Here is a 12,087-nt window from a genome sequence, read left to right as displayed (position 1 = left end):
ATTAGTTTTCATTTTTCTGTCAAGTAAATAATATTAATGAAAACTACATTGATATTATTTGGTCCATTTACTTTGGGACAGGTCTAAAGCTTAAGGGCAATTATGTGGCATAATGGATGACACTGGGTCTGCATTGAGGAAGATCCAACCTCAAATTTAGAAAAGACATCTGTGAGATTCTGAATGCATCAGAGAATGTTTTCTTCTGTTTCATCATCTAGAAATGGGCAAAACAATAACACCTATATTTCAGACTTCTTTTTGAGGTACAAGTGAATGATATCAATAAATCACTCAGAATAGTGCCTGACAAATATCAAGAAGCTACTATACTTATTACTGTTATTTATAAAATTTTCTATTGTTACAATAACATATGTAAACAACAAAGTTAAGTGACATACCCAAAAACACCGAGCTATTTAGTATCTGAGCCAAATTTGAACTCAAGACTAAGCCTTAAGGACTTCAGGTCCAAAACTCTATCTATTGTACCACCTACCTGCTTCTGCTTCTTTTTACTCAAATATAAAATGGAATGCTATTTGAAATGCTCTCATTCACTCTGAGATATATTTGTTGTGGAAGTCAGATTGTCAGGAGAAGAATATTACATTGAAGCCTATTTGTAGCAGCCCTTTATTGAATCACAATGTATTTGAACCAAAATTAAGCTCATTGATGAAAAAAAAAATTGGAAAATAGAAAAAGAGAGAGAGAAGAGATACAAAGACAGAGAGAGAAAGAGGAGAGAAGGGGGAGTTGTTACAGGATTGTTAAAAAATTAAAAGGATGAAGAGTAAATTTAATATATATTTATTATGAATGTAAAATGAGTCAACTATGGGATTATACAGTATTTTATGGGTGTTAAATCACAATATGTAAATGTTAGTAACTATTACTAGTACTTGTACATTCTGATCAAAAGTAAAGTAGCCAAAATTAGGTAAACAATAGACAAAATAAATACAAACAACTTAAAAATTAAAAACATTTTGCTAAAGGATGTTACTGAAATATTGTAGTATCTAAAGAGATTTGGGTTTTTAATCTTAATTGAAAATTGGGGAAGCTACTTGGTATAATGGATAAATTACTGGACCTGGAATGAGACTTATCTTTACAGAGTTCAAATCCAGCCTCACAAGTTATTGATTGACCATGGGCAGTTACTTAACTCACTTTGCTTCAGTTTCTCATCTGTAAATGCAGTTGCAAAAATAAAGGAAAAAGACTCTGATATCTCTGCAAGAAAGTCCAAAAGGAGAATTGAACATGAGTGAAAATGATTTTAACCACAACAAATGTGTTAAGATTAAATAAAAAAAAATTCATTGTATTTATCAAAGTGTGATAAGCCATGACTTCAGTGGACTAATATTGAAGAATGTAACTCCTTCTTCTTTGAATAAATTTGGTTGTTCATAAGTGAAACATTTATTAAATACTTATGTGCATTCAATTCAAAATCAATAATATTACAAAATGAATGTTTATTAACTTTAAGATGCTAAGAACTTAGTACTACGAGTGAGCAATGGTTATCACTAATAAATATCTTGAGGAAATTCAGAAACTCTCTTTTCTCCTGAATTCCCCTTTGTAAAAAGATCATTTTTTTTATTTCAAAAGAACATTATTGATAATTAGATTATGTTGACACTAATTGATCTTGATCAGAGTCTGCACAATTCCGCAAGGAATTTAATGTGAAGCAGAAAAACCTATTTTATTATACTCAAGTTTCATAGAGACATGTCCTTTCATCTAAACAGTCCAAGATTGGGAAGCATCTGCTATCTAGAAACTTTCTGGATGCAGGTGTGATATTACCATGATGTGCCATCAGACTCTATTGCAATAGTCTTTACATTAGTGCCCATCGCCATTGTTGTCTTTGGTCTTAAAAAGATGGGTAAAAGACCATCGTTTCATAATAGTCTGCTGGGATTATTTTTAAAAATTATTAAATTACCAAGAAAGTAGGTCTGTCATTTTTTGAAAACATTTCTCAACCATAAGGAATGCACTTGGAATAGATTAAGATTAAGTTGTAATCATTTGTTAATTAACAAACAACTGGGATAAATGTTATGATAGAGTAATGCAAGAAATGATGGAATTAATTTTTACCTAATGGGAGACTACACAATGGGAGGTAAAGAAATAAGATAGACCTTAAAATAGGCAAATCATAAAACAGAAATGTTCAATATGAGGGAGAATTTTGTTCTTTCTTAAATGGATGATTTTAAGGATAATTTTATCTTAGAACGATTGACATACAACTGATTAGAGTCTTTGATGTAGGATAGAGGCTTAATCCATTCTTAGTTGATTTGGATTTTCCCCCCAATTATATAGAATGTTAGACTTGAGATAGAAATTGAAGGAACATAACATTGGATGTTGGAGCTTATGATGAAAACCTAAAATTAAAATTAGGAGAGAAATGGCAGATTTTCAAATCCAACTGTTCTTGTTTGGAGGAGGGAAGCTGAGGATCAGAGAAGGAAAGTGATTGCTTCATTTTGAATTCATCATTTTCACAGGCAGAAGAAAGACACAATGCCAGAGGAAAATCTCACATATGTGAAGGAATTCATTCTCCTGGGATTTTCTGACCTGCCCAATCTCCAAGGTTTTCTATTTGGAATATTCTCTGTCATGTACCTAAGTATACAGATAGGAAATGGCCTCCTCATTGTTCTAACCAAGATTGATCCAGCTCTCCATACCCCTATGTATTTTTTCTTAGGGAACTTTTCCTTTTTAGAAATGTGTTACACATCAGTCACTCTGCCCAGAATGCTGGCAGATCTCTGGACCCAGAAGAGAACTATTTCCTTCCTGGCCTGTGCTGTACAAACTTGTTTCCTTTATATTTTTGGAGTGGCTGAGTGCCTTCTCCTGACTGTGATGGCTTATGACCGTTATGTGGCAATCACTAAACCTCTCTATTATACTCTCATTATGAATCACAAAGTATGTATCCAACTGGTTGTGATTTCTTGGCTGACTGGGGTCCCAGTCTTGATAGGTGAGACGTACCAGATTTTTTCTCTCAACTTCTGTGGACCTAACAAAATAAATCATGTTTTCTGTGATGCCCCACCTTTATTCCCATTAGCATGTACAAACACCTATAACATAGAGGTCTCTATCCATGTTGTGGCTCTACTCTTTGTTACAATGCCCTTTGTTTTGATACTTGCTTCCTATATCAAAATCATAACTACAATAATGAAATTGCCCTCCACCTCAGGGAGATCCAAAGCCTTCTCCACTTGTTCTTCTCACCTAATGGTTGTGTGTTTTTTCTATGGGTCTGGAAGTATTGTGTATTTGCAGCCAAAATCCAGACAGTCATCAGGGTCCAGCAAAATGCTTGGTCTTTTCTACAATACTGTGACCCCAATGTTTAATCCCCTCATCTACAGTCTGAGAAATAAGGATGTCATTGCTGCACTGAGAAAACTACTTCCTAAGTGAATTCATGTATGGAGCAGTTAGTCAAACCTAAAAAGAATCATATTCTCTTCTGCCATACTTCCTAATAAAAAGAAAATTTATTTTTCCATTGCACTGAAATTGCACTAAAATGAATTTGTCAAGAGATTCTATTTGAAAATACAGAACACTAGCTCAAAATTTCAGTTTTTCTTAGTTCAATTGTGACTGAAGTTAAAAACTTTGTTGTATCTTAAATAGCAACAATGATCAATAGATATTTGAGTGCAATTTTATTGTGATTTCTACTACTTTCCTAGTAACATAGGGAAAAAAGACTTTTTTCTTTAAATATATCAATTTAAGTGGTTTTTTATGTGTGAGCGAGAGAGAGCTTTAGAGAAAGACAGAAGAAAAGAGAGAAATACAGAGAAATACAAGAAAGAGAGATATAGATAGAGACAGAGACAGAAAGAGTGATAGAGAGATATGTCCATACATGTAAGGCAGAGAAAGCATGAGTCGAAGGGGGGAGTGCAAAAACAAAGAGATTGAGACAGAGAAACAAATATTTACTTATTTTCTGGAGTAAATTAAGCTATCTAAAAGCTTGTTTTTCAATTTTATAGTCCTTCAATATAGAACCATTAGTCATTTTGATTTTTAGCCTTATTATTCTCTTTTCAATTTAGACAAAGCTCTTTTTATTTTATTTCATTTTATATTTTATTATTATTATTATTTTTGCTAAGGCAATTGGGGTTAAGTGACTTGCCCAGGGTCACAGAACTAGAAAGTGTTAAGTGTTTGAGACCAGATTTGAACTCAGAACCATCAAGGCTGGTGCTCTATCCACTGTAATATCTAGCTGCCCCTATATCTTCATTTTAACAATGCTTTCTTTCCATGTGCATTAAAATTATCTAAAATAATACTGGTGTATTTTCATTTCTTTAACAGTTTATAATAATCAGAAAACTAACTTTAATGAAGGAAATTTCACATAATTAAGAAGGAAATAGAATGAGTATAAGTGTAAATGACTGGGAGTATAAACATTCTACATCTTTACGCTGTAAATTCAGAGAATAATACATTTATAATAAATATTAGCGATTTGTTACAATTTGTACTGGAAATGAACTCTTCTTCCAGTGATGAAAGTTCACTTTTTCATAAATGTTTTACTAAATCTAGAGGGTAGTACAACCCAAGAGAGCTCACTGCCTCTTTGGATAGTTCTTATCATTAGGAGATTCTTCCCTTATGTCAAGCTTAAATTTCCTTCTAACATTTCCTTATTTATTTTGTTCTTTAGGTTCAAGCCAAATACTTCTAATACCCCTCCCTTCCACAAGACCTTCACATTCATGAAGACAACTCTCATTGGTACTTTCTGTCTACTCCATTGTCACTACATGCAATTTCTTAATTCAAAACTTAAATCATATTCTGGATCCCTAAATTTGCCTGTTCACTTTCTTTAGCATATTTAATAACTAATTAGAGATTTTTTTTTTCAAAAGAGACAAGCAGAATGGAACATCACTTTTCATGACTGATTAAACAGAGTTTACCTGTATTCAAGCTTTCTAATTCTGACTTTTATGGCACATTTTGTGCAGCCAGTTATTTCAAATGCTTTTATTGTCATGAAATTACTTTATTGTCAATGATAAAGATAACAATTCAGATATTTCTCTATCTCCTTTCCTAAACTAATTCTGCATGTAATGTCAATATCAAACAAACCAAAACCAAAACAAAACTAAACTAAAACAAAACAAAACCTCAACAATATTGTACCTTAATAGTAACAAAAAGCTTTCTGAAATTCAACCATAAGCTTTGGATTTTGTCCTAAGTAAATTGCATTTGGTTTATTATCACAGTGACTAGAGCATTGAGACCAGTCTCATCATTCAGAGTTCAAATCTGACCTCAAACCCTTAGCAGCTAGACAAGACCCAGAACCCTATTTGTCTCAGTTTCTCCATCTGGTAAAGGGAATGACAAATGACCATGATATCTCCTCCAAGAACATTTCAAATGAAGCCTCAAAGATTCAATATGACTAAAATGACTGAGAGGCAGTTGCTGTTCTCTGACCTCTCCACTGAGAGGCAGTTGCATTGCCTGACCTCTCTCCTTTTTCTTCTGTATCCAATTTATTTCATTCCCAGTCCACAAGGAACATCTGCATTAGTTAGTAAAGGCTGCTTTGTAACTCCTTAAAGTTTATGATTCACAGCTGATGAGGTTCTCGAAGAATTGACCTGCCCCTGCACCTAGGCATGGTCCTTAACAATTCCCCATTTTTTGTTTTATGGAAATGAGATTATTTTCCTCCCACAGCCTGGTCAATAAGTTTGTGCATTAGCTTTTATCTCAAGCCACATGCTAAGGTATCTTAGTTCACCTGCTAGACTAGAGAGTGCAAACAGCATTATAGCAGGTATTGAAGCATGTGAGATATCATGGAGGCAAACTTTCATATGTAGAAGAAGACTATAGTCAGAACAGGCATTTTTTATAAATCCCTCATCAATATATTATTATATATAGGTATACTAATTCTACTTCTTAGATCATGTTTGCCTAGCCAACTATTGTGAATAGCTGTATCATTTATTGAAGGAGAAGGACTACAGACATAATATATTACAAGACCCTATTTTTAGGTAAACCAAGGAGCAAAAAGAAGTGAAACAACTTGCCCAGTGTCAAAAAGACAGGGAAGGGGAGCTGGGATTACCACCTTTGTCATCGTGTCCATAATCCAGCATTCATTACACTGCTCTGCTCTATCAATGCATTAGGAGTGAACTGGTATATCATGCTCAGATGTATGATGAACTTACCAAACTCTATGATTTTCAGTGAGATGATATAAAGAAGAAAATTTGATTAAAATATCAGGGGTATTTCACTTTTCTAAATAAAATAAATAATTGAGAGATTATCATTTATGATGATAACTACGGTAGCTAAAATACTCGCTATTTTCTAATTATAATTCTCACAAGATGCATGAATGAAAGGAATGTAAAATAGCATTTTACAGATAGAAAAATTCAGCAGATGAATTGGGATTTGCAATAGTTAAATAAATTACAAATTCTGGAGGAAGGATGAAACATGGCTTCATGATTCAAAATCCCAGATTTTTTAAAAATGTAATACCTCTTCATTAGGGGGTGTTCAGGTTACTGGACTTTATTTGAGCCAGAATACCTTCCATCTCATTAAAATGTAATAAGTGGCAGGGGAGAGGTGGTGTCCCCACAGGGCTAATAAAGGTAGAAACCATTTTATTTATAAAGGACAAAGTGACTGATGAAAGGGCATTTTAAGTAGGGAATATGATCATTTTTGCAGGGCATGCCTCTAATATGACATATTGTAATTTTATTATTGTGAGATATTGTTATTCTTATGTGACAAATAGCTTAATAAAGTACTGAACCAGCAGTTTTAAGGATACTGGATTCAAATGCTCACTCTCAAAATCATTGTGATTTTTTTGAGCAAGTCACTCAGATTGTTTGAATCTCAGTCTCCTAATCTGTAATATAGAAATACCTTCAGTAGAGCCATTGAGTTCTGATATGAGGGCTAGATAAAATAACATCTGCTAACATCTTTGTAAGCATCAAAGAATTTATATGCTTATGTTATTTTACTATATTCTTCAGAGAAATAAGCAGCTGGATATAACTACTTTCATCTAAGAAAGGTAAGTGTGAGTTCTTTTGCTGCCAACCCTTGAGCTTCTCTTACTTGAAATAAATTTATGGTTTGAACTCTCACTAATCCATCAGTTCTCTGACAGGTCTGAATTTTATGATCCCTGTCTAGGATAGAGATTAAGTTCAGAAAAAGGATATGAATAGACAATTTTGAGATGAAGAAAGTCATATGAAAAGGTGTTCCAAATCTCTGTTGATTAGAGAAATGCAAATTAAGACAACTCTGAGATACCATTACACACCTCCCAGATTGGCTAAGATGACAGGAAAAGATAATGGTGAACTTTGAAGGGGATGTGGGAAAACTGGGACACTGATACAGTGTTGGTGGAGTTGTGAATACATCTAACCATTCTGGAGAGCAATTTGGAACTATGCTCAAAAAGTTATCAAACTGTGCATACTCTGTGATCCAGCAGTATTACTACTGGGCTTTTGTCCTAAAGAGATCTTAAAAAAGAGAAAAGATACTTGTATGTGCAAGAATGTTTGTGGCAGCCCTCTTTGTAGTGGCCAGAAACTGGAAACTGAGTGGATGCCCCATCAAACGGAGAATGGCTGAATAAGTTGTGGTATATAACTATTATGGAATATTATTGTTCTGTAAGAAATGACCAGCAGGATGATTTCAGAAAGGCCTGGAGAGACTTATATGAACTGATGCTGAGTGAAATGAGCAGGACCAGGAGATCATTATATACTTCAACAACAATGCTATATGATGATCAATTCTGATGGATTTGGTCATCTCCAGCAATGAGATGAACCAAATCAGTTCCAATAGAGCAGTAATGAATTAAACAGCTACACCCAGCGAAAGAACTCTGGGAGATGACTAAAAACGATTACATAGAATTCCAAATCCCTATATTTTTGTCTGCTTGCATTTTTGATGTCCTTCACAGGCTAATTGTACACTATTTCAGAGTCTGATTCTTTTTGTACAGCAAAATGTTTGGACATTATACTTATTTTGTATTTATACTTTAACATATTTAAAATGTATTGGTCATTTTGCCATCTAGGGGAGGGGCTGGGGGGAAGGAGGGAAAAAATTGGAATAAAAGGTTTGTCAATTGTCAATGCTGTAAAATTACCCATACATATAACTTGTAAATAAATACCTATTAAAAAAAAAAAAAAGTTGAGTTGGAGAAAAAAACAAAAAATCACATGACAGATAATAGAAAAAAAAAATGCAAAAATTACAGGCTGAATTATAGACTGAGTTAGAGAAAAGACAAAAAGTTAATTTACAGTAGCTAGAACAGAAAGAACAAGAGTTCATCCTACTGACTGAGTCTGAGAAGAAAAAAGAAGCTACTATACAGCAGTTAATAATGGGAGAACCAAGTGAATACAATGGGTTAAAGAATCACACAAGTTTTAAAACTAAAGGAAGATTTTAACTTGAACAGTCAAATAAGGAAATCTAAGGAAAAAAAAAAAAACACAAGCAGAAAGTTGGTGACTTCAGCCCCAAAGAGCATAGCACCTGGGAATTAGCCAGATAAATCATTTTTAGAGATAGTAATTTATCTCATCTGCTGCTGCTCTAGCGATTTAAGGGCTATAGTCCTTTTAACAGAGAAAAGAATTAGCTATCTTGCTAATGAAACTGGGTTTGGTTCTTTTCACATTCAAAATTCAGTTTCAGTTCTAATTGTGCCTACCACCAAACATGAGCCTCTAGGGATGTTTCCATTTCCTGACCTTCCTCCCTTGGACAGGAAGAGGAGAAAGAGGAATGGGAGGGGCAATGATAACATCAGCACCGCCACCTAAGTAGTTCCAACCCTCTATGTCTTCATTTGGAAAGGTGGGATTAGGCTTCATGACCAAGGAAAAAGAGACTTGTAGTGCCTTGATGGCAGCAATTATTATTATTATGCTCAGAGAGTCTTTGAAAATGCAGCACTCCAACCTTACCAGTCCATCTTTAAGCAATCCTGTAGGGGAAGGGGATTGCTTTTAGAGGGAGTAGAGCTACATGCCCATGGGACTACAGAGATATACTCTGGAGAGCTGAAACTTGTCTTTGTTCACCTTATAGATCTTTTGCTTCCACACACAGTTAGCTTGATCTTTAATTTAAACACCCTGAGAGTGCTTATAAGACAGTATCCATTTATATACTGATTTGGGAAACCAGGAATATGTAACTATTGCTCAATCATTAATATAGATAGTGTGTGATCTATGAGCCAGGAGGAGGAGTAATATCAGGTTTATTGATTCACACTCCTAAAATGCAACTTGGTGATAATTATTCAAACTTTAACTTCTGGCAACAGAGTTCTGGGATATAATAGACTGCAGCTGTTTCAGCTCATTATCCTTTGCTCATTATCTGTATGAATGGCATACTATGGAAAAGGTTGGTAGACACAGGTGTAGATCTTACAGGTATTGGAGGTGCCAGTTGGTCTAATCATTGGCCAAAGATTACCACAAACACCTATATGTCTGGCGTAAATGGATCAAATAGTAGCTAAAATTAGTGCTACCCCTTTGAGATGGGAATTTGAAGAAAAGACAAAAGTTTTTATTTCTTTTATAATTGAAAAAATCCCCATCAATCTATGGGGAGGAAACATCTTACAAAGTGAGATGGCCTCATTAGATATAGTATAGGAGCAATTTGACCAAGGACATTTACAAGCTTCTCTAAGTCCTTGGCCAGATGTCAACAGCCCTTCAGATGCTAATGGCAGCCATGTCCCTCCTGACTGTGACACCAAAGACAGCAGATGCATCACCAATGTAGCAGCTGAATTGGACTGTCCTGATTGCTGTGCAACACCTGGAGACTGACAGAACTGGACAATGGGCTTGTGTGCTTCTCCCATGGCTACCTGCCATTCATATGGTAGTCTGAGAGGCTTTGCCCTGTTTTCCATTTGTAGACAATGCCTCTAAATTAGTGGGTGAAAAATCAACATGCCCACATGCCAAAGTTAGTGAGAGAGTGCTACAGGACATGACTTTTCTTGTATACACTGTCCTCTGTGCCTTTCTTTATCAAAAGGTGTATACAATTGAAACCATAGGCTTATGACATGCTACCTCCTTGAACATGATTTTCTTGAGTGGGTTGAACATGTTATCCTTGCTTGGTTTTGGCACTTGTGGGGCCTAGTTCTTACTGTTTTACTTTTGTTTGCCTTTGTTCTATTATACACCCTCTGTAATCTCATTGATCAAGCTAGACATAGTTGATGCTAAAGTTAACTTGATGTGATGAGCGGTTCCTGTTTAAGGGAGGTTTAAGAAGGGAATTGGGTCAGAGGAAGAGCCACCCAAGGCACAAATAGGAAGTACAAAGATTTTGAAGCCTGAGATCCCTGGATATGGTCTTTATGAACATAAAATATAAAAGTAAGAGATAAGAGGAGAGGGAAGGGGTGTGGAGAGAGAAGAGAAGGGAAGTGGGTGACAGTCAGCAGGGTGGAGCTACTTCTACCCTTTCTTTTTTTAGTACATTGTATATATTTAGTATGCTTTAGTAAACTAAATATAGTTAAGGTATATGCTACATATTGTATTCTATAAATTTAATTATATATGCACATATATTCTACACAGAGAAAGGGTAGAAGTAGCTCCACCCTGCTGACTGTCACCCACTTCCCTTCTCTTCTCTCTCCACATCCCTTTCCCCTCCTCTTATCTCTTATTTTATATTCCTGACTAAAAAAATCCTTAGGTTCCTGAATAAAAAAAAAAAACAACAACAAAAAAAAATCAATCCTGTCAAGGCATTTGGGAAAAAAAATGCAATGTATTAACACCTGTGGACCTCTTATCTGCTGGATTGAATAGACATTTAAGGCTTTTATTTCTTGCATCTATTCCCTGATGTCATGGTTATCTGAGGGAATGAAGGACTAATCACAACCTCTATCTTAATCTCTGAATCAATATTGTCTTGGTCAAACTGAACCTTGTTAGAGATCTTAGCTTCAAAAAGCATCCAGGGTAATGTCCAGTCACCTTGATATTTACTGAATATATCAATTTACTACATGGATGCACTTGTTAGCAGAAATCCTCCCACTTTTCCCCACCCAAGCCCCACGATTGTTACTAGACAATCTACTTCCTTTATCATGTCTTTACCAAAGATAGACAATGGATGCAAAAATAAACTCCAAGAATACAACTTCCTCTTGTCATATAATCTTGAATATTTCAGACAGCTTTTGAATGGGCAATGGACTCCTCCCCACACCTTGTTAATCTTGATGGAATATGATCAGCATTAGATGCTCAGTCACACAAAAGTTATTGAATGATATTCAAAACCTCTTCTTCAATTGAAACTTCAGCTAGGAGTAATAGATTTCAACCTGAAGTAATGGTCAACAATTTCAGTATTGATTGATGATGGATTAAGAACCCTTGAAAAGACCACAAACTAAAACTAAAGCGGAGGGAGTGTTGGCACGTGGTTTTTTGTTTTCAGATGACTGTCCATTAGATGCCATCTCCAAAACTGAGACACAACAGAGTATGGATCAGTTCTCTGCTACTAGTACTAATTCTGGCTTAACAACTCCAACAAAACATAGGTACCCCATTCAGGCAACATCGCATCATCTATCTGCGGTACTATCTGGTAAAATGAAAATGTTTTGCTGTAGATAAATTCACTTACCTTAGTAAAATACTATCCAGGCATGTATATATTGATAATGAAGTTGACACACTCATTGCCAGAGATAGCTCAGTGTTTGGGAGGCTCTGAAGGAAAGTGTGGGAGAAGAGAGGTATTAGATTGACTACTAAACTGAGGGTCTAGAGAGCCATTATGCTGAACTCATTGGAGTATCTCTGTGAAACCTGGACAACATATACATGTCATGCCAAGAAAGCAAATTGCTTC

General features: G+C 35.1%; 1 protein-coding gene across 1 annotated transcript; it reads left to right on the top strand.

Annotated features, from left to right (window-relative positions):
* Positions 1–2,571: 2,571 nt before the first annotated feature.
* On the top strand, positions 2,572–3,495 carry LOC100922155 (olfactory receptor 10AG1-like). The gene has a single exon (XM_031943344.1). It carries the CDS (start codon positions 2,572–2,574, stop codon positions 3,493–3,495), a length of 924 nt encoding a protein of 307 aa, XP_031799204.1.
* The last annotated feature ends 8,592 nt before the right edge of the window (positions 3,496–12,087 follow it).

The sequence above is a fragment of the Sarcophilus harrisii genome, chromosome 6 (genome assembly GCF_902635505.1).
Source record: "Sarcophilus harrisii chromosome 6, mSarHar1.11, whole genome shotgun sequence".
In the NCBI taxonomy this organism is placed as follows: Eukaryota; Metazoa; Chordata; class Mammalia; order Dasyuromorphia; family Dasyuridae; genus Sarcophilus; species Sarcophilus harrisii.
This window is presented reverse-complemented; position numbering and strand designations above follow the sequence as displayed.